General features: G+C 46.9%; 1 protein-coding gene across 6 annotated transcripts; it reads left to right on the top strand.

The window, feature by feature from the left end:
- Nucleotides 1-2303: 2303 nt before the first annotated feature.
- NFKBIZ (NFKB inhibitor zeta) lies at nucleotides 2304-20956 on the top strand. Of its 6 annotated transcripts, none has more exons than XM_063349741.1 (12): nucleotides 12373-12730; nucleotides 13148-13287; nucleotides 14178-14214; nucleotides 14318-14421; nucleotides 14574-15331; nucleotides 15777-15882; nucleotides 16214-16360; nucleotides 16723-16786; nucleotides 17455-17624; nucleotides 18278-18388; nucleotides 18506-18673; nucleotides 19402-20956. In XM_063349741.1, exons 1-12 carry the CDS (start codon nucleotides 12481-12483, stop codon nucleotides 19453-19455), a joined length of 2109 nt encoding a protein of 702 aa, XP_063205811.1. In that variant the 5' UTR covers nucleotides 12373-12480; the 3' UTR covers nucleotides 19456-20956. The 6 variants fall into 6 exon arrangements, with proteins under 6 accessions (XP_063205826.1, XP_063205811.1, XP_063205806.1 ...); XM_063349736.1 differs by having other exon boundaries at nucleotides 14315-14421; XM_063349756.1 differs by lacking the exons at nucleotides 12373-12730; nucleotides 19402-20956 and adding an exon at nucleotides 2304-2329 and having other exon boundaries at nucleotides 14315-14421; nucleotides 18506-19394.
- Nucleotides 20957-22938: the final 1982 nt, after the last annotated feature.

The raw sequence follows: 22938 nt of genomic DNA, 5'->3' as shown, positions 1-22938 counted from the left end.
ATTTTACATTGTTGTAAAGTGTGTCCCGTATATGTGTATCTTCCAATTCCAACAATTTCATATCCACCATTTGAAATGTAGGCTTTTTACATCAACAAATTCCTCCATGCAACAAATATTGCTACAACTAGGCATTTTGATTTCTGACTGAAGTCACAACTTTTCTTCCTGGACCGCCAGACGTGGCCAGCTGTTTGGCCATGGCGTTGTTACTCTGCCCTTCCCCCCGTTTGGGTTTTGCCCTATTTGGACTTTCCTTTCCTTTGGAGCAGGGATTGCCCATTTGCACAGGTGAGTGGTACTCAGGAAGGTGCATTTACAGCTGATAACACTTGTCCCCATGGCTTTAGGAGACAGAGCACCTGAGCTGCCCTGATTCAAGAGACAGCAACACCTGGGGAGGAAGGGTTGGAGAAGCTGGATGAGGTGAGTGGTGCTCCAGGTGCTGCTCCTACTGCCGCTGATGTTGGGCCACCCGTGTCCCTCTGGGGCTGCAGCCTTCCCTCTTTGCAAGGAGAGGTCTTGGTACCTTGTGAAGGCCCCCAGAAGCCTCTGAGGTCCCCAGTATCAGCACACTTTGCTCCACAGTTGCTGCAGGAGAGAGCAGGGCCAGGGTCTGGCCGGGCACTGCCCTGCCATGCGTTAGACAAGACTGAGGGCACCACCGGCCTTCAGCGAGCGAGCAATCAAATACCAGCCCCGGCTGGAACAAACTGCTCTTGTTTCAAAGAAAAGTACTGAGCCCATCGAGATTACCAGTTGAACATGTTCCAGTGATATAATACATCTGCGAACAGGAAGATGGAGCCCACGCAGTGTTTCCTGCCTGCAGGGGGAAGGTTTCAAAATGATCGCCTTTGGGAAGGAGACATTCTCTCCTACCTCCCTCCTGCAGCTTGCTGAGGCAGGGCAAGGGTGGGGGTAAACTCTGAGGGGGGTTGGTTTGTTTTTAACATCTACATTGCAGTGCAGAAGGCACTGGGGATGCAACGAGCAGGGGGATCAGTGGTTCAGTGCTTTTACCTTGTTGGCTCCAGCCTCCAGGAACCGTCTGCGTTAACTGTGCTTGGGAAGGGGCAGGGAAAGGCACTGAAGCCAGGGGGTGTTTGCTCTGAGAACATCGGGGTGTCCTGTCCTTGCTTGCCATAGTTGATAAGCGTAGTGCATCTTGGCCACTGCTGAAAGGAGAAGAAAAGGATCTGCTCACCTTTGAGGAAAATCCTGGAAACTTCTTCCATGCTGAAGGTTGTTGTATCAACTGAAGCAGGTGACATCTGATACATCTATGACAAAGGAGAGTACTTCCTCTCCCCCACCCCCCCTTATTTTTTTTTACTGTTTCCCCCATTTTAATCAGGCTTCTGGATGTCTGGAGCTTTCACGCTAAGTGACAGTAGCCTCTGTGAAACTCATCCCGACCTTTCTGAGGGACAAATCCCACTGAACTCCAGACAGTTGCCAAGGAGAGGTGTTTGCCCTGCTCTACCTCTGTTTATTTATTTTTTTTTTTTTTTTTACTCTGTGGGACAGTGTATCTCTCTCGCTTCCTGTGGGACCGCTATGCAGGCACCTGCTTGTCCGGTAGTGCCCAAGCAGCTTGGCTGTGTGTAGGTACACAGGCAGCGCTGCAGGCAGGAGGTAGGCAGGCAAGGAGGAGAACCTGACCCTGTCAGGAAAGAAACCCCGCTGCGTTGTACGCTGCAGGTTTCTCTTCGCCCCATTGTTGCCCAGCCCTTTTTCATTGTTTTTGCCGCGGAACTCGCATCAGCATCTTCTAGACCCTTTTTTGGCAGCGTTACGCCAGGCTGGGGTTTCCTGCCAGCCTCTCTGGCAGGGGAATGTCCCCGCCAGGGCTTACCCCGCCTGGGAAATTCCACCGCACAGAAAAAGTCCAGGGAGCCACACTCACACCACCCTCCTCCTCCACCCTGCCGCTTCCTCTCACATGTCATAACATCCCCCACGGTGAAACAGCGCTGAAAGATAAATGATGTGTGATCCACTGCAATAAAGAGCCCTGTGGGCACTCAGCCTGGAGCTGTAATAAACTTGGTGGGGGGAGGGTTGCTTAGGGTACTTTTTTTTTTTTTTTTTTAACATATATGGGGTTTTTCTCTGTGACCAGAAAGACAGAGTAAGCAGGACTTTTGTGAGCCGGGGGGGAAAATTCCTCGCTGCTGCTTCTCTGTTTCATATCATTAAACCTCAGAGGAACTCTTCAATCATTCACAGAGACGTGGCCATAAGGGACGATCCATTCCCAGTGGGGAGCAAAGAACTGGCTTGTTTTCCATGGAGCTAATTCTAACTTCACTCCTCTGACATGAAGGTACACTATTACCATTTTATTTGCTCTATTGCTTAAACCCTGTCATTGATTGGAACGATATTGGCTTCTCATTATTTTTTTACTTCTAATAGCGTTGCGAGTGTCTCATGCTGTAATTGTCTGTGCATGTTTTGGGGTTGGGTACAGAAGCGTGGCTGGCTTTTAGTAAGGTAATGGGTGGTAACCAATATTGAAGGAAATCGCAATGAACGGTGGGATTTTTGAAAGCCCACAGTAGATCTGGAGGTAAAATACCTCTAAATAGTGTAGCTGTTTTGTGCAAATCTCTCTGAAACAATATTCTTTTTTTTTTTTTTTTCCCACGGGGAGGATGTAGTAGCTTTCCAGAGTTTAAATGGATGGATGGATGGTTGGGTGGGTAGATGGATGGAAAGCTAAACTCCAAGAGCACTGAATGGAAGAAACATTGTTAGTGGAAGCGGGTGTTTTGTATAATCTTGATTAGTTTCTTTCCTGGCACCTCATCAGTAATTTTAGAATAGCAGAGCATCATCCGCATACGAGCCTGCCAGCTTCAACAGGACAGGAGTAAAGTGCAGTGTGAGACAACACAAGGAAACGTATATAAAAATAGGGATCTACACCTACTTTCTTGTAATTTACCAGAATATCTGTGGGAATTAAAAGAACTAAGTTTAATGAACTTAAACATCACTTTAAAATTTGTTATGTTAAGGGGTTTATTAAACCAAACCATAAGCTGCTTTTCATCGCCTGGTGAGGGTTTCTCTGGCTTACCACATGAGGTCGATTATGCAGCACCCCGGTTCATTACCCGTGCCTGTTTCTGGCAGGCAGGGAAGAGGCAGCTCAGCACTGAGCTTCTTGCAGAGGATGAAAAGTGGTCTGGACTTTAGAGCGCGCCCCCCCCCCTCCAAATTTGGGGGCATGTTTGTACCATGGTGTCATCGGAGACTTGTCCGTGGCTGGGGATGGGTAGCTTGCAAGTACTTTAGATGGAAGCCAGGTATTTTCAGCTGGGACATCGTAGCTTGCCTGGAGACACATAGAGGGCAGAGATAGGGTGATACTCTGGGCTCAGACCAGGTGACCAGCGGTCAAGGAAAATATCACCTAGGCACATTGGGAAGAAGGCCATACTTCTGCTGCAAACAAAACTCTGGTATCAGCTTGGTTCCTGAGGCAAGTGATTTCTTTTTGCCGCGTTAGACCTTTTATTGACTTTCTTTACAGCGAGCCACGTGCTTCCTGTTGTGTTTAGTGGCAGTGGATAGGAGGAGGGGGTGTGTGGGGAGGAAATGCCCTCTGCCCCTGGGTGCTGAGGGCCGCAGCCCTGCACCCTGCCCTGCCTACATCAAAGCCCCGCTGCCACCCCACAGGCAGTGGTTGGGATATCATCATCATCATCATCATCATCATCCAATGTCTGCTGGAAATGGGCTTCCAGCAGCTCTCCTGGGCACTGGGAAGCTTCCCTTCCCACCCCTGAGCAGCGTGGTGGCAGGCACAGCCCCGTCCCAGCCTTCGGCTCTCCCTCCTGCCGCAGTCCAGGTGGCCGGGCCTGGCGTTGCTTCCAGCCCCGGGCTTTCAGGGGCAGGAGGACTCAATCCTGAAGGTGCTGCTGAGAAACGTCCCCCGTGACTTTTCGCGTTCACGGTCACAAGCTCCTGAGACAAAAACGTGCGAGGTAGAAACAAGAGCTTGCCTTTGCTCTTGCTTTCTTCTGAAGAAATTGGCAGGAAATGAAAAGGAAACTCGAACATCCATGGGCCGGCTTCTGTGAAGAGCAGTGTCCTGTCAGACAGGATGCGTCTGGCTTCGGTCCGTGTCTTTCCCCAGCTGAGATCTGGAGGAGGGAGCCAACGCCTGGGAACAGAGCTCCACACCGTGCCCCACCAAATCAAAGAGTTTATTTCCAACTTTTTTGATGCTTTATGCTAACTCGTGCTGCGCAATTTACGTATTACCGCGAATTTGTCATTACTGTCATGGATTTCTTTCTGAATGTGTAGCAACTGGCTGTTAAGTCTGTAGAAGCCAGAAAGAACATAGTATTAGTATCCTTTCCATGATATTAAGATCCTTTATGCAGACATAGGGCATCTGTGGTTGAGACTTACGTGGCAGTAAATTCTGACCCATAGATGGAGCGATGTTGTCCCAGTTGTCCCAGCACTCATTTAACTGAAGTTAAAACCTGCCCTAGTATATGCAATTCACCCCAAGCACCAGGAAAGCTTTTGTACTGCTGCTTGGAAGCAACCTGACATCTCCCCTACCGTAATAAGATTTTGTTTGGCTGCCTTAGTTTAGGTGCTTTTTTAAATGAGAAAATTTCCTGTTTATTGAATTTTTGTCTGACTAATGGAGGACAGCTCTACAGCTGAGTTTCAGGACTTTCCCAAGGCCAGCCAGCCATGTGTTTTGAAAGCTGGAATTTCTCTAGTGAATGGAATTATGAATTGAAGGCATTTAAATTCTGTAAGCTGGAAAACACAGTGAAATAAGATCAAGACATAAGAGGAGGGCATTCCCTTCAATGATCTTTGCAGTGTTAATGTGGTACAAGTGTCTTTTACTGTGGTTGTCTTCTTTCTGCCTGGGCTTTCCTGCAGCCGATCTGCACCCTTGAGCGGAGGGTGTGCTCACAGGCTGTGTGGGATTGTGCAAATCAATGCTGAGGCTTCCTGCAGGTGTTGAACCCGATCCTGCCATGCAACCACAGCACGGCTGATCTGCACCCGTGCTGCCAGTGTGCCTGGGATTTCTGGACTGGTCAGCCCAGTTAGATCTGCTGTCCAGTAGGTGTGACTGATTTGCCGTGTCCAAGAAGTGGGTAAATTTTAAAAAACGCCCTGGGCAATGTTTTTGAGTGGAAAAACACATGTTGGGAAAGCCTGGATGTATGTCAACCTTAACCTTAGATAGGTTATCCATTACTAAACATAAATTGAGAGACTAGAAAAACAGGGTCCTGGGTAGATTGCCGTTTGAAAAATCATATTTTTCTGCGTTAGTCTGATTGTAATAAAGCAGTTTTTCCTCTTGTTCCTGTACTAAAGAGTTGAGTGGTGATACTGCATTCGGACAGCTCTGCAGTCCCTGCTAGAAAGTGATTTTGTTTTACAGGTGGTTGGAGAGTTTTTTGTTTGTGTTGGGTAGGAAGACTGAAATGGAAGTCCACCAGAACTGTGGCTACAGCACGGGCTCCTTCTCCTATCTGACATCAGAAAATAGAATCATAGAATGGTCTGGGCTGGAAGGGACCTTAAAGATCATCTTGTTCCAAACGCCCTGCCATGGACAGGGACACCTCCCACTACACTGGATCCATCCAGCCTGGTCTTGAACACTTCCAGGGAACTGTGAATGTGGGATCAGAATGAGAGGTTTTAACACGGGTTGGTCGCTCAAGTTAGGAGGAAAAACGTCTTCAGCATGGGTCACAAGGAAAACTGATACTTACCCCTTTAGACCTCCACTGAGACTCCTTACCAGCACTGAGAAACTGTGCTAACTCCCTTCCTAAACTGGAATATCGTAATGAGAAAAAAATTTCGAGAAAAAAAAAATATTTACCTCATCTATGTACACACAATATCCTTTACAGGTGACATATGACGTTGCCCTTTGCTATGGGGAAATGGCCTTCTGCTCCGTGTTTACACACTGTGACATCAGTGGTGCGTGTATTTCTTAGCCATGCCTTCCTACTGCAAGGCGCTAATGAACTAGTGAGATACATAAGTTTATGAGAAAACATGACTAACCAGGGCCCTGAGTACGTTGAGAGGAATGTCCACAAGCACAAGGTGTATGTACAGGGAAACTGTTTACTTGTACAGAAATGAGATACGCTTAGACAGCTTTGTAGCGCTTGCTGGGTTTGAGGTTTCTTTTGTTCCATACTGATCTCAGATGCTTTATATACACAGTGTGAAAGGATCTGCTTAGTAGCAACCCACTCTATTTATTTATTTATAAATATCAAACAACCTGGGAGGAAAAAAGCAGAATTGAGGGCATTCTTTGGATCAAAGGAGCAAGCCCCAAAAGATGTATGTTAAATGAACAGTCTGAGTTTTCCTTTAATATGAAGAATTATACATGCCCCCTTTTGAAGTTCAGGCTAATCCCAGAATGTCAGTCTTGGAGACCAACGTCTGGGAAGAATGTGGCAATACGAGTATAGCAAAGAGGGAAGAAACACTGACTCCTCTGTACTGGCTTTTAGAGCAAAAATGTGTCATGGACCACTTCCAACCTGCTGATGTGTGGTCTCCTGAACCGTTAAAGCAAACGTAGGTATTGATCCTGAACGGTCTCCAGGAGTGGAATAGTTACGAAGCTTTTACCTCTGTTTTTCTCGATGCTATTCTATAAGCAAACCGAGTGTTACGCGGGATGGCTCGGGGTTTGCGTGGTGGGTGGAAATGCTGCTTGGGTACAGAGGCAGGGTGGTGGTGGTGTGCGCATGCCGCGACGCACAGGCAGCAGCAGCAGGTTAATTACACCCATCGGAGAATAAGGAGCATTCGACATCCATACAGCAAATATTCACTTGTGTTAAGCAACTGGATTGTAAACTACCATTTTTATTTCCAGTTTAAGAAATACCACAAAGGTTATACCGCTCCAGAAATGTGTTGCGAAACCAAGTGCTTGTTGCTAGTAGTTTGTGCTCTGCCGCCTTACCTAGAGGCTGACCCGTGTCCTGGGCTGCTGCACAGGAGGCAGACCGAAGAGAGATGTTTATTCTGCTCCGTACCCGCTGAGCCGTGGTCTGCTCTGAGAGCTGGCAAGCTCCTCACTTGTGGTTATGTGCCTGGCAAAGTGACTACGTGCAGCTCTACAGGGAAGGCAAAGCTCCACTTTCTGAGCTTGTTTTATTTATTTATGTATGTATTTAGTTAGTTAGTGAAACCCTACATGTATAGCATATATATGTATGCTATATATAGCTATATATATATATGTATACTCTCTCTCTATTTCTCTATATATCTATCTATATATGTATTTTTTTTTTATATATATATATATGTAACTGGGGTTACAGCATTCACCCCAGTATGTGCACCAGGGACTGAGCAGCATACTGATGCTGTAAAGGCTAGCCCTTTCTTTATAGCAGACCAGCCACATCCATACAGTGTGACAATCCTTTGCCTTGGTCGCTTCTGAGCCCCACGTGGCCTCCCCAAGACGCATCTTCTGTTTGTTTGGTTGGGTTTTTTTCTTTCAACCTGTCACATGTGTGACCTGGAGCTACGGCTTCCAGGGGATTTTCTGAGGGGGAAGAGAAGGTAGAATGACTTCTTGGAGAGTAAGCTAACAGCGAGGGAGACAACCGTCAGAGTCTTGCCCATGCTGCCTCTAGGGAGCAGCCCTAGAGCAAACCATGCCCAGGCTTCACCCAAAGGAGGTAGTTTCTCTTACCAGTGACCCCAGAATTGAGCTCATGTTAAGAGCACTGTTACCAATTCTGAGACCAGGACGTGAGGGTGAACTGTGAGGCCGCATCATTTGACCATAGAGAGGTAGGGACAAGTTACGTCAGGGATCAGATCGGTGGTGATTACTTACACTCGAAGCTATAGGGATGGCATGGGCTGTTAGGAGGATGTGTTTACAAGCATGCACAAATCTCTGCCCAAGCTTTGCAGCACAAACTTTTCCAAGCTGAGAGTGCTCGACCTGTCTGCCTGGTACCCCCTCTGCTGCCTGATGCCGTGCGTGGGCTTTGCCAGTCTGATCCCAGGCGGTTGTGCTGGAGGTTTCCTTTCAGCTGCTTTGCTGTCCCTTCACAGGATGGCCCAGGAGTCGTCTCCTGCCCCGCGGCATTGCAGCTCGGGCTGCAAACCTCCTGTCAGAAAGGATAAACCAGAGATGGCTGAAAGCCAGGCAGCAAAATGTCTCCCTCAGTCTGAATTTGTGCTGTCATTATCAAAATGCTGCTCTCAGTATGAGGGCCCAGATATGAGAGAAAGTCTCATGGTTACAATTAAAAAGGGTGTTGGAAGCGTGGAAGTCTGTTTTAACAAAAAAACCAACTCAAAACACTGAGCAGGGTCCTTGATTTTGCTTTGACATAGGGCAATGGCTCACCTGTTTCCGTGTAACGAGGACACAGTCCGTGGAGGCCTGATGCAGAGGGAAGCCCAGCACAGCAGGTCCAGTGCACCTTTTCCTGGTGCTGGCTCTGAACAGGGCAGCAGAAGGCAGACACATGACTGTGCTGAGCCTAGACGCTTTGTTGGTGGTAAAAGTCTAAGGTGTTAACTTTCAACCCTCCTGACTTTTGTGATGGGACCCCTACCCAGCGAGTGCAAGCTTTGACACAGCAGAATTTTTTTGTGTTCTTGTCTGATTTTCCAGATCCCAGCAAAGCAGCTCGGGTGTGTGCACAAGTCACACGCTCAAAAGCAGCGATCAAAGCTGTTTCAGTGATCAAGTATAGTGATATAACCTAAACCAAGGCTGATTAGCTTTCACAGAATCACAGAGAAGGGACCTCTGGAGACCATCTAGTCCAACCCCCCTGCCAGAGCAGGGTCACCTAGAGCGGGTTGCACAGGAACGCGTCCAGCTGGGTTTGGAATGTCTCCAGAGACGGAGACTCCACCACCTCCCTGGGCAGCCTGTTCCAGTGCTCTGTCACCCTCAAAGTAAAGAAGTTTTTCCTCATGTTGAGGTGGAAATGAGCTTTAATTCCACAATACTTGCCCAGGCTGTGTTCTGAAGAGAAGGAAGGAGCAGGGTTTTTGGAAACAAATGCGTTTTGTTTCTGATTTTTGCAGTGGTCCGAGATACCAAGATAGGCACATCTCACTGTTTCCTGGAGTATGCAAGAAAGGTTTCAGGACAAACGTTGCTAATACCGGCCGCTAGTTGGCATTATTGATCCATCCCAGTAAATGGAGGTGGTGCAATAAAAACCTGGGAGGGCAGCGCTGGGGGAGCTGAGGCATCCTCCTCCTCCTCCGTGCTGGCTTCGCAGCCTTCTCCAGCTCTGGAGGTTGATGGTTGCCCTGTGCTACAGCCTGGCCAAAGCGGGCTGGAACCGCCTGGACACCACAGGCCTGCTGCACCTTTCCAGCCCACCTTCCCTTTCCCCTGGTTTGTTGCTGTCTGTACGGGCTGCGCTGGGTTTCCCATCAGGAGAAGAGGTGACAAGCGCTTTTGGTCACCACCCTGCCCAGGAGGAACTTTCTTAGGCTGAAGACACCTCACGGGGTTTGGGTCACTGCAGATGTTACGTAGTGTTTGGGCCAAAATCCAAACGCTCAAGGTCTGCAGCATTAATAATTACAATTTGTAGATGTAGCAATAATTTACCAGTAACTCGCATGGAAGTGCTTTGAGAGCAGAAGGCTGCTGGGAGCCAGCTCATCTTGTGCAACCGATGGGTGTGTGTATTTTTGAAAGAGCCTTTTGTTACAGAGCTCGGTGGAATTAGACTTGTCTTAATCTGCTTTGACTGGGAGTAGATTTATGCCAGAAGACCTGAGAAATAAGATGCAGCTGATGAAACACGTACGAGTTGAGGTATCAGAGTGTTGCCTGAAGTGGATTCTGCTTGGTAAAAGGAGAGCAAGTCAGCCTTCGGGAAAGTAGAAACTTTGGAATAGAAGAGAAAAAGAAATTCCACACCCTCTTTAAGACAAAAACCTCATTAAATTGTTTCGTAGAATAGTTTCCATTCATACATAGAGACTAATCTTCAATTAAATCGTTACTGAATGGCAAGGGTAAAGGTGCTGTCTGTCCCTGCCTGCGTGTGGTTTAGGGACCTTCCATGACACAGTAGGACTACAATGAGAGAAATGCACTTTCGGTTTGAAATCCACTTTTAATCTTGACGTTTTTAAGGGAACTGCAGGCAACTATGATGCCAAATCTGATTTTCGGGATTATAGACTTCTCAGATTCACGTTACCATTTGCTCGTTAAAAGGCAAGATCCATTTGCTGCAGCAGTTTGGGACCCTCCCGGCTAGATTAAAAAAATGACTGGCTTTCTGGGCTACTTGGCAGGGATGCGGACGCAAAGGTTGATCAAGTCGGATCCGCTTTTGGAAAGCTGGGTTGTAGGCCCTCCCATCGGCCACCAACGGTGCAAAGAGTGTTCGGGGGCTGAAGGATTTCGGAGCAGCAAGTGCTTTTCAAAGAGGAAATACTTAAAAGCATCTACCTAAGGCTAAGGTATTGTAACTGAGATCTGAGGCTTGAAGAACAACCATCTCCTTGCGTGTTTAAAACATACAGCCTGATTTAACAAATCATCACTTGCATAAAGAGGTTTGTTGAATGAGGGAGAAGGTGCACTTGGGAGATAGCTGCTGATGAGGGAGCAAGCGAGTTTTTACCTTTATTAGACTGTGCTATTTCTGGCACTACTCAGCATCTGATTTGATTTTATGGGTTACATTTGCAAATTTTACTGTGACTGCATAAATTCAATCTATGGTGTAAAAAAAACAGTCCTTGGAGTAGAAAACTGCCTAGCTAATTCCCAGTGAAACCCTTCCTTCACCTGACAGTGGAAGAAATATTTGAATAATATAAAGTAATTCCCTCCTGCCTCCTCATGGGCTGATTAATATAATTTCATGTTGCACCTGTCCCATGTTTTTTAATACAGTTAAAACATGTATAATAATCTAAATTATAGACCTCCAATTTGCATAATAGACTTTAGAAATACCATGTTGTTTTACTACATATTTTGGGGGCAGCCGCGGTGCTAAAAACATCCCAATCGCAACCTCGTGGACAAAAAAGCTCGCTCGTATTTTACAAGATGGTTACCTCAATGGAAATGAGGAAAGCAGAAATATTTGTTTGCAAAGTAGAAATCTGAGAAGTCTCCCCTGCGAATATTGGTAATAGCTCGGTAGTGATGTTAACAGTAATCGCAGGCACATGGTTTTGCCCGCTTTTTGTTTCGGCGTCGTGTTGCTTACCCGCTTCTTCCCGCTGGCCTCGACTGAGAGGCTTTGCCACCGCAGTGTGGTGCAACCTAAAAACAAAATAACTTCTGTGTCTGCCCCCTGCCTACTACCCGCTCCGATAACAGGGGAAGAGAGATGACTCATCTCTATCGTGAGTAACCACTCACGTTCCCCTTCTCTCTGGATCCTGCCCACTTGACGTGCACGACCAAAAAAAAATCCCCATCCTCCCAAACCAGGCTCCCCGGAGCCGAGGCCTGGGAGGAGCAGGGCAAATGCTCCCACGCTGTCACACCTGGGGTGAGGGGTAAGTGCGTGTGGGGATGTGAGCCTGTATCAGCAGCGGCGGGGGACCGAGGGTGGTGCTTGTGGTTTCCACCTCTACAGCCGCACAAGAGGGTGGAAATTTGGGGTTGCAATTTGGTGTTGCGAGTGGGGGCTGCAAAACCTGCGGGACGCCTCTGGGGATAACCTTGGAGGACAGGGTGCAAGGTGGCATCCCATCCTACCCCATCCTCCCCATCCCACCCCATCCCCGTCGTCATTCTCATCCCACCCCATTATTCCCATCCCCATCATCCTCTCCTCATCCCACCCCAAACCCATACCCATTGTCCTCACCCCACCCCAAACCCATCCCCATCATTCCCATCCCACCCCATCATCCCCCTCCAAATCCTCTCCATCCTCTCCATCCCACCCCAATCCCATCCCCATCATCTCCATCCCCATCATTCTCATCCCACCCCATTACCCCCAACCCCATCATCCTCTCCTCATCCCACCCCAAACCCATACCCATTGTCCTCATCCCACCCCAAACCCATCCTCATCATCCCCTTCCCCATCCTCCCCATCCCGCCCCATCATCCCCATCCTCATCATTTTCATCCCACCCCATCATTCCCATCCTCACCATCCCCATCCCACCCCGCTGCCCGGGCTGGGGGAGCGGGTCGATACCGCCGGCCCCGCCCCTCGCCCCGCCCCGCGCGCGGCCACGTCCCACCGCCCTTACGGGAAGCGCGGCCCCGCCCCGCCCCGGCCACGACCGGGGGGGAGGGGGGGCGGGGGCGGAGCCTCTATAAGAGCCGCCGGCGGCGCTGTCGCCCCCCACTCCCGCCGCGCCGCCCGCTCAGCCCTGGCAGTGTCTGCTGCCGCTCCGCCGCCCGCCGCCCTCTTCCTCCGCCGCCGCCCGCCGCCCCGCGGCACCGCCATGATCGTGGAGAGCAGCCGGGACGCGGCGCCCGATGGCGTCGACGGCGGCGGCGGTGGGGGCGGCGGCGCCCTCAGCAGCCCCATCAACCTCGCCTACTTCTACGGGGCCTCGCCCCACTCCAGCGAGGGCAGCTGCTCGCCGGCCCACTCCGCCCCGGGGTCGCCGGGCTCCGACTCGGACCTCTCGGTGAGCAGCCGCGGCGGCGGCCGGAGGGACCCCCGGGGCGGTGCCCGCCCCGCGCTGCAAGGTACGGCGAGCCCCGGCCGCGGCGGTCCCGGTCCCCTGCGCCCGGCGCGGGGGGAAGGCGCGGAGCCGCGGTTCCCGCTCCCTCCCCTATATCGATCGCGGACCCTTTTGGGCTTAAAAAGCTGCGAAGCGGTGAAAAAGGAGGAGCTCGGCGTCGGGCGGGAGCGCGTCGGCGGCGCTGGGTGCCCGGCGCCGGGAGCGGCATCGGGCCGGGTCTGCGGGCGAGGCCCTGAGGCGGCGAACCGGGGGGTGCAGGGGGGCATAGGGGGGCTTCGCCTCGGCTCTTCTCGGCGAGACCGGGCATTGAGGTTGTTTTCCACCAGTGTTTTTTTTATTTTATTATTATTTGTTTATCTATTGCTTAAGCCGCCAGCTCCGTTGTCGCTTAAATCCGTGTTTTGTTTTCGTGCCCCGACAGTTGAACAGCACATGGCGGGGGGGAAGCAGCACAGAGGACCTTTCCAAGGGGTCCGCGTGAAGAACTCGGTGAAGGAGCTCCTGCTGCACTTCAGGAGCAGCAAGCAGATGTCCTCGGGCCCCGCCGCGGAGGAAGGCAAGGTAACCTGCATTTTTCAGCACTGACATAAGTGCTTTTCGTGGTTCCTGAAGCTGGCAAAAAGGAGGAGGGGAAAAAAAAAATATATATATTAAAAAAAAAAAAAAAGGCATGCGATAACGCTAGAAACGAGCTTGCTGCCTTGTCTGATGTGGATGGAGTCAGTGTTTTTCCTTTTCAATGCGTAGTGGAAGAACAGAGCTGGGAAGAAATTAGCAAGAAGGTTTACGGCGGGAGGAGGAGGAGGCACCTAAAAGCATTCTTACTAAGCTTTATTTTCTAAAGGGAGTTTGGATAAAGATAAGTTTGTGTTATGAAACCTCAGAAACTCCCTGTTAGCTGGAGTGAGGTCATTCATTGTGAGAGTTGGGGAATCTTCTCAGAAGAGAAGTTTGTCATGCCGTTGTGCTCCTCCGTGCAGAGCACATGATATAAAGGCGTCCCCCTCCAGTCTGAAAAGATAGAAACAAGGGAAAAAAAAAAAAAGAAATTATGGGAAGAATAAAGGGGATTTTGTTCACGGCATTGAAGAAGTATAAAATTGGCTGGCTTGTTTATTTTTAAGAAAAAAACCCAACAATCCTCAGACCTCAGTAAGGAACAGTGTCTTTCTCTAGATTTTCTTGAGTTTTGTGGTATTGTAACAAATAGCTTAAAAAGCCTTAAGAAAAATGGTGGTTCTCATTTAAGTTCCATAAAAGTCTTTCCATTTTCTAACCTTAATTAAAAGCAATTAAATTAGGGTTAGACAATCATGTACTAGAATTATTCTAAGGTATATTCTATGTTTATAGAAGCATGTCTCTGCTTCTTTCTTCTTTTTTTTCTTTTTTTTTTTTTCTCCCCTAAAATAACATTATAATAATGGAACAATCTGGATTTTTCTCAAAAGGCACAAGGAGGATTGGTGAATTACGAGCAGTACACAGGTAAAAAAAAGCCCTTTCTTTTAAACACCCTTCGATAAGATTTTTAAAGTCGATTGTGAGAGTAACCTCCAAGTGGATTCTAAATTTATTTTGTTTTCAGCAGAGCTGAAGAGCGTACTAGGTCACAGTGGCAAAAGAAAGGCTCCCGAGCTCCTTTCTGATGGACCTTCTTTCAAACGGCAAGCTAATATTCACCCACACCTCCTGGTAAGCTTGCAGTAATTTTTTCTGTGCCTTTATTTTTCAGTTTGCTTTGTGTGATCAGAAACTGACAGATACAATTATACCTCTAACTTTCTGGGGCTTGTTTTGATTTTTCTTTTCTTTTTTTTTTTTTTTTCTTCCCCCCCTCCCGACAGACACCACCCCAGACCCCAACTTCTATGGATAACATGGAGGAGACGCATAAAAACGACCCAAAGCATGACAGCAGTTCTGACCTGCTTCAGAACATTATAAACATCAAGAATGAGTCAAGCCCCGTTTCTCTGAACACGGTGCAGGTTAGCTGGTTGCACACCGTCCCCAGTCACGGCTCGCCCGGAGAGCAGTACCAGGACAGCCCAGGAACACAGGCTTTCTCCCCATCCCAGAAGTACCAGGCGTTCCCAGATCACACCTCCCAGCACATGCTCGATCCACCGCAGCATTACCAGTTCCCTCCGTCGCAGAACCAGGATTTGTCACAGAGCTACCCTTCGGATGCCTCCCTGGACTACAGGCCATTTGCTTCCAGTGACCAGTCTCCTGGCTACCAGCAGAACACCTTTGAGAACCACGAGCTGCAGTACTGCCCATCACAGAGCTTCTCCTCCCTCTTGAATGACTCCGAAGGCTCAGAGGGCATCTCTGCTCCCCTCCAGCCCATGACCCACCCGCAGGCTGATGTTGGCCCCCATGCTCCGAACTTCAGCTTGCTTTCCAATAACATCTGTGGTAGTCTGGAGCGTAGTGCCTCTTTGGCGACTTTGAATGTCTCTCTGCCTGACCAAAACATCACCAGAAACACGACGCAGCTGGGCAAGTCGTTTTTTCAGTGGCAAGTGGAGCAGGAGGAAAACAAGCTGGCGAACATCTCTCAAGACCAGTTCCTTGCAAAAGACGCGGATGGAGACACGTGAGTGCTGTTTGTTTCTGTGCTTCTGATGTGGAAGGCTGGGGAATATTTCTGTGGGGGTTTTGGTGGACCAGGGGTTGTTAATGGATGCTGTTTATTAGGGTTTGTGTGTCACGAGTGCAGTAGTTTCGCTAGTCAAATGAAACCCATGGTCTTGCTGACGGGCTGCGATGCACAGAGTTGCAGCAGACTGGGTAGATAAGGTATTTGTCTAATTTCAGGTACTTATTGTTAGACTTTTATCTAGTAAATGGGGAGAAAAAGATTGTAATTTAGATGCTTTAAATTGCCCTGGGAAGAAGGTGCCTGTAATTCTGTCTTAGTCACCCAGAGGAGGTCTGAAGCTGGCAGTGTAACACCACTCCCATGTGTTTGGATCTCTGTAATGACTTGAGCCCCAGCTTTGCGTGGTGGTGTAACTCTGTGTTTCCCCTCTTTCCTGCAGCTTCCTTCACATTGCGGTTGCCCAGGGCCGACGAGCTCTCTCCTACGTCCTTGCGAGGAAGATGGCTGCCCTGCACATGCTGGATATTAAAGAGCACAACGGCCAGGTGAGGTTCTCAAAAAAATCTTCGCACCCGCTTTGCGCACCTGAGTGCTTCTGCATGTCTGGACCTTGAGGAAGATGTGGTGAAATGCTTATTTAATATTAACCCCAAGATTTAGCCTGCATACTAATATTAACCTTGAGCTATTAATACTTCTTGGGATCACCTTGAGCTGGTAAAACTATGTGCTCTGCCTCATTTGTCCTGGCTTCCTGGTATTCATAATCACTGCTTAAATAATACCAGGTAGCTAGGCTTTTTATTTGTTTTAGTCGCTCTTTCCTGTTCGGGGTCAGATGACTAATAGTTTAAATTTTCTTCTTGATGTTTGCAGAGTGCTTTCCAGGTGGCTGTGGCTGCCAATCAGCATCTCATTGTGCAGGACCTGGTTAGCTTGGGGGCTCAAGTCAACACCACCGACTGCTGGGGCAGAACGCCGTTGCACGTTTGCGCTGAGAAGGGGCATGCCCAGGTCCTCCAGGTGAGAACCCGTCAGGCGCAGCTCTGCCCTGAGCGTTAACGCTTGTACTTGGTATTAGTTGTCTTGGGGAAACTCTGAAAACACTGCTCCTCCCTTTGTCCTTCTCTCTGTGTAGCCTTGTGAGCAGGTCTCAGGGCTCTGCAGTAACCGGCTTAATGTGAGACTGAATTTCAGATTATTCTCACCAGTGTTTTAGAGTAATTTGGTGGGATCCTCTAGTCTACGAAAACAATTACATATTAAGTATCTTCTTAATGCCGTTATTTATTGCAACTTGGTTGCAGTAAGGCTGTTTACAAACTTAAGTAAGCAATATGTGGTTTGGATAAGACCTAAATGCATACCTGTTCCCACTTTTGTAGGCGATCCAAAAGGGAGCCATGGGAAGCAATCAGTATGTGGACCTCGAGGCAACAAACTATGATGGTGAGTAGTCAAGAGTTGATAATTTACAGAGTTACTGGATGTTACAATGTTTTATGGCTGCTGGTGTGGAGGTTGTCCTGGGTTGAGAAGCAATAAAAATGGAGCGTATCTTTGCCAGGTTAAAATTTGCAATTACAATTGAAATTACATTACAATTGGCATATCTGTCAGATAAAAACATGGTTAGTCTGTGCCTGTCAGGGCCTCTTCCCTCTTACATGCAATCCCTGTGTTTGGCATGGAGAGTGTAGGTGGTAACAGGCTGTTAAAAACATGTGAGTTGCCAGCGATACATTGGTGGATGTAGAAGCCACAATTTCTGACACCAGAGAGCTGTTTTAATTGAATCGCTTCCCATATAACAGCTCTTTCTAAAGTACAGTGGGGGCGGGGGGGGGAGGAGGAGGAGGGAAGTATTAGAAATTGATTCTTTTATTATCTGCTGTCTGAGAGCTCACAGTAGGTTGATACTTAATTCCTCTGGCGATGGACAGCCCAAATCCCAAGCCATTCAAGAGCAATCACTGTCACTTAGAAATGTGGAACCGTCCCTGGGCTTAACAGGGAGAGAAGTTCCTTTATCCATCCTTCAAACCAAGCAGCCAGTCAATACTTCTGTATTGCATTTGTTCATTAATGACAGTTACTTTTTTTTTTTTAACGTTAAGGTTTGACGGCATTGCACTGTGCTGTTCTGGCCCATAATGCTGTGCTGCATGAGCTGCAAAACAGCCAGCCACCTCACTCCCCTGAGGTCCAGGAGCTGCTGCTGAGAAACAAGAGCCTGGTAGAAACCATCAAGACTCTAATACAAATGGGAGCATCTGTTGAAGCGAAAGTAAGTATAGGGGCTTTGTGTGAAGTGCCAGATCCAGAGAGAATGTGGAAGCAGAACATGTCCCTTTCTCCCACACCACGTCTTAGCTTTATTACAAAGGAAGTAGACTAATTTGAAAGCTTCCCTACAGCTTAATTTACCCCAAGTGGAATGAGAATGTTGCATTTATTCAGAACAAGGTATTATCAATGCAAATGGAACCATAGGGAAAGAGGGAGGTGACAGTCTAATTTCTGGATTAAGAATGGTGCTACGCTGGCTGCAGCTGGTTGTGTCTTAAAAGTAAGAGTATGTTTGGAATGCTCTGAGGTATCTGTAGGAATATGGTGCTGATGATACCTTGTTCTTGAACTGCAAATTTTAATTAAAAACTGCTTCCCTGTCTAGTTTAGGTCTGTGCTGGGCCAGATCGTTACTTAGTATGACATTTGATATTTTGGCTTTGTAAGCTTACTGCCAAATGAGATCTGGTCCATTGTTTGTTAGGTATTCATATTAAAATGTGTATTCGGATTGGCTTGCAGTGAATTGTAGTGTAAATATGTTTGTTCAACACTCTGCAGTTACTCTGCTTTCTGTTTTATTTGTCTGCGTGTTCGCCCTGGGTAAGGTGAAGCACCCGCAGGGAAGACTAACAGTTTCTTTTTTGCTAGGATCGCAAAAGTGGTCGCTCAGCTTTACACTTGGCAGCAGAAGAAGCGAACTTAGAGCTCATTCGTCTCTTTTTGGAGCTGCCCAACTGCCTCTCTTTCGTTAACGCAAAGGTACCATGATTTTTCCGTAATGCAGATACAGTCTGGGATGTGCATGTGTATGGCACCGCGGTGTCCGGAGACGCATGCTCCTGGCTTTTCCTCATGGAATTACTTTTTCTTCTCCAGGCTTACAATGGCAACACAGCACTCCACGTGGCTGCCAGCCTGCAGTATCGGGTGAGTCAGTTGGATGCTGTGCGCCTGCTAATGCGAAAGGGAGCTGATCCGAGTGCCAGAAACTTGGAGAATGAGCAGCCAGTTCATCTGGTTCCTGATGGCCTTGTAGGAGAACAGGTAAAAAAAGAAACCAAACAACCCTTTCCTCTGGTCCCTTCTGTCCCCATCTTCACAAAAGCCTTATTCCTCTCCTAAAGTTGCTTTTGGATTTTGAGTTGCAGCTTGTAGGGAAGAGATTTAGCAATTTTATTTAGAGATTAGAGATTTAGAGCATTTAAGAGATTTGCCTTTTTTTTTTCATGGATCTTTGGTTTTAATGTCAGGATCAGGCAGAATATACAAAGACCTGAAATTACAGGTTTCACTTGTAGCTTTTGGTTTTTTTCCATCTCAAAAGCTTTTTCCTGCCAAGCGGGGTGTTTTTTTTTTTTTTTTTTCCCTTTGTAACCCTGCAACATACTGGAGTTAATATTCCTTCTCTTGTTCATGTCAGCATGGCCTGAGATCATGCTTTTATTGCTCTTGTAATAATTAGTAATGACAGTTCTCTGGCCTGAATAACAGATGAAGAAAATCCCTTTTTCCTAGGAGCTGTACAAATACATGATGAAAAAGGGGACTGTTGATCTAAGAAGCTAGTAACTTAAGCAACTGAGTGATTCTGTTCCCTTTCATTGGTTCAAATGCTGTAAAATTGGATCAATTCTGGTGTAACTGAACCTAGGCTCAGATAAATGAGGAATGCAGAACTGGGTCTAGGGTGTGGTGGTTTTTTTTTATTATTTTAGATTATGACTCACTTCAGGATGATGAATACTGATGTTTTGTCTTTTTCTATTCTCCAGATAAGACGTATCCTAAAAGGGAAGGCGATTCAGCAGAGAGCGTCGCCGTTTTAAGCTCCGTGTTTCTTGGAGTCCAGCAACTCACACTCACTGTCAGTCAGGCAGTCCTAATGTATCTGTAAATAGACCATTTGCCCGGTGTGGGCAAATGTTAGTTGTTTCTATGAAACAAAAGTATTTTGTTCACTATCATATAGTGGGTTATATAAGAGTGAAAAAACCCAAACAAACAACAAAACAAACCAACCAAAACCCAACAATCAAATTTCTCTGAGAAAAATGGGAATGTTTCATTCCCAGGTATGTGGAACATTTGCCTGGATACCTGGATTTCATAGCTACGGCAAGACTGATGTTATTTAAACAGCCATGCAGATAACTTCTGGACAAGAAGAATTCTACAGGAAATCTTTTTTTATTGGAGAGGGCTGATACATGTCAACATTGCAGAGGTTTTTTTTTTGTTGTGTTTTTAAAAACACTTAAATATTAAGTGCAAGAGAAATAAAATATTTTTGAAGTTGAACATTTATTTATGTAACTATGTAGCTTTCTTCCAGTATCTAGTGCAGGATTGTATATAATCACTGGCATTATTGTACAGCTGTATAGTTCTAAGAACTTATTGGTCGCTTGGGGAATGAACTGAAGAAACAAGTTCCTTGATCTTGAACTTGCAAATTGCATATAGAGTTTTAATACTATACCGGTGCAAATTGGGTAAATTCTGTTGTTTTGAAAGACTGAAGACCAAAAGGAAAGTTAAGATAGATTGTCCCTAGCACTGATTTCTGCATGCTTTTGGAGTTGTTAATAAAACGTGAAAAGCCATGCTTTTTCAGGGGACTGTATCAGTTTTTCTTGTACCTAGTAGAGGTTTGTCTTCTGATAGGGCGGTAGTTTGAGGGAGAAAGATCGTGACTCTTATAGTGTATATAACTTTGTTGTACTTTAAGGAATATGATCCTGATTCAGTGAAAGTATTTAGCATGTACTTAACTGTTGATGCATGCTGAAATTGCTCCATGTTAATTGTAATACTTCAATATGTGTAAGCCCCACTACTGTCAGTAGGACTTAAGCACATGCGTAAGTAGTTTGCTGAATTGGGCTCTAGTTAATTCTAGAGACTTAGTATTTTTCACCTTCTAAGCAGAGTTAGTCCATTTATGGTTTTACCTTATAGGTATAGTGGCTAGCCAAGTAATATTTGAAGTTAGTGTATTTCTATTTTTTAATAATTATGGGTATTAATGCAAAATGTGTACTAGTGATGCTGTATACTTGTATTGTGTTGGAGAAAACTTCATCCTCCTATCGCTTTCAGAACGATCCATGCTGGGCTGTAATCCAGTAATATGTTCTCTGTATGGTCTTTGCTCTTAAAACTCTTTTTGCCTCACATGCAATTGTCTGCCGTAACTGTTTAATTAGTCTGATTTTGCTGTTTTGACAAAGTATGTCTTGTGGACAAGTTAAGTGGAAAAAATCTGATACGCAGAGGCCTAGTTATGATATTTTTGTTGAAGGGTCTCATGTAACTTGTGTTCGAATAAACATGCTAATTAAATTTTGGTGGTTACTGTCTATGATACAAATAACGATGATGAAGTCAAGCTTTGAGATAAAACTGATCTCGCACAGTAGGTGCAAAGGTGCATTTGTTAAGGATGAAAAGAAGTCTGTCCACCCCACTGTTTATGCTTTCTCTTGTTTGATGCTGGTTTTGGAGCTGGTGCTTGGGTGTTTTGGGTCATGCACCATGCAGCTCTATTGCCTGTGTATTCAGTAGATGCGCCCCAAATAGAACTGATGGTCACCAGGTTGTCCAAAGTGCAGGTTGTACCCGTATACTTGAAAGAATGATAGCAGTTCTGATAAAGTCATGTTTTCCCCATGACTTCCTTGCCTTGGTCCTCAATTCTTACGGCTCAGGCTGGTCACCTTAGCACAGGTGAAAGTCTGCATGAGCAAAGGAGGCTATGCACATGGGGAACGACTCTCCGTGCTTCGCAAATAAAAAGATGGGCTCTGAGCTGGCCATGACCTTTCAGGAGGAAGAACTGTCACCACAAACTGCCCTTGCTGAGCACTGAGCTGGTGAGATGGCAACAGTCAAGAAAAGCAAGTGATGCATTCACGTAGGAAAGGAACTGAAGGAAAAGAGCGCTTCTATGCTATGTATAAACCTGTTGTCCACCCCTGCCTTACTGCTGTGTGTGGTAAAGGTGTCCTCTCAGATGAAAGTGTTGTAGGATTGGAAGAGGCCTGGAGGTGTGGAGGAGCTTCCTTGCAGGGAGCGACAGAGCAAACTAGGACTCTTCAGCTGCAAAAGCAATGGCTGGCAGCAGGTATGACAGGTGCGCAGAGCCATGTCAGGGCAGAGAAACTGGATTGGGATGAACTCTGCTCACTGGTGTTTCCAGCATGAGCTGGAGGCTATTAATGAAGGTACCAAGTACACAACAGACAACAGGTTGCGATTCCTTGAGATAGTGGAAGAATGTGGTAGAAACAAGACACTGGTTGGTGGGTGCATACTTAAAAGAAGGACCTTTTTGTGGAGAGTTACTAAAGAGAATAACCACATGAGGCAGTCCTCCCGGTGTTGAAGGATGAAGAACAACTGTACTTCAGGCTTGTCCTGCTCTCAGCTCTTCCCTGGGGACTTGCTAATGGCAGCTCTTGCAGACCTGATACCAGACTAGATTATACCCTTTACCCAAATCATTGCGGTTAGGCTTTTAGTGGTTCATGGGTTCAGTCATCTGGCTCAACTGATACTGGCTGTACCTCTCATGAGAAGAAAATGTAGGAAAATCATCTTGTAGCCAGTTGAGTGCTTCAGGGGAGTGCTTGCAGGTCCTCTGCTCGGCTGTTCTCTGCAAAAAATTGTCCCTGGAAGTCTTAAAAATGTCTTTTGGTGCTGAGGTAAGGTGATGGAGAGAGGAGGCCGTTTGTTGTTTAGCAAATAAGAGTGGGAAATGATGATGCAGACCGGAAATGGAATTGAATTTCTAGCTAGGGTATGCAAAGATGAAATGGCACCTCTTTATGTGAACAGCTAATTGGGCCTAGACTGTGTTGAAGATGCTGCCATCTGCACCTCCTGCTGCAAGAGACCCTGCCTTAGGTCTTTTTGTTTTCAAACTGGTTGGGTGGTTTTTGTTTTTTTTTTTGTATGAGGAGCCTGATAGTACTGTTTCCACTTCATTTCCTTTTTCTTTAAAAGAAATGATTACACAGGAAAAAGAACTACTGGTGAGATATTCTGGCCCTTCAAATCAGCCTGATCTGACTGCCTGGCACTCCTTGCTGGGTGGTGTTAACCGAGTCATCTGACAAAGGGATAAAGTACCTTGGGCTTGTAAGGGTGGTAGAGCATAAGCATGTGTTCAGTCAATGCTTGAGCATGAAGTAGGTGCTGCTGGTGAGAGGCATTTAGCAAGTGGTGTGGTACTTTCAGTAGCACTTGTGCCCTTCTGGAAGGGGCACTCTAGTGTCCCCTCAGGGATTTTCTGACTTGAAGTGTTTGAA

This window comes from Chroicocephalus ridibundus, chromosome 1, assembly GCF_963924245.1.
Source record: "Chroicocephalus ridibundus chromosome 1, bChrRid1.1, whole genome shotgun sequence".
Classification (NCBI taxonomy): Eukaryota; Metazoa; Chordata; class Aves; order Charadriiformes; family Laridae; genus Chroicocephalus; species Chroicocephalus ridibundus.
The sequence above is the reverse complement of the archived record's forward strand: the minus strand, read 5'-3'. Positions and strand labels throughout refer to the sequence as shown.

Bases quoted from the DNA above. Each gene is read 5' to 3' on its own strand.
- NFKBIZ (XM_063349717.1), top strand. From the start codon at position 12,481: ATGATCGTGGAGAGCAGCCGGGACGCGGCGCCCGATGGCGTCGACGGC. The intron at 15,332-15,776 runs GTGAGTGCTGTT...TCTTTCCTGCAG, and splicing joins AAAGACGCGGATGGAGACAC to CTTCCTTCACATTGCGGTTG. The intron at 18,389-18,505 runs GTACCATGATTT...TTTCTTCTCCAG, and splicing joins TCTCTTTCGTTAACGCAAAG to GCTTACAATGGCAACACAGC.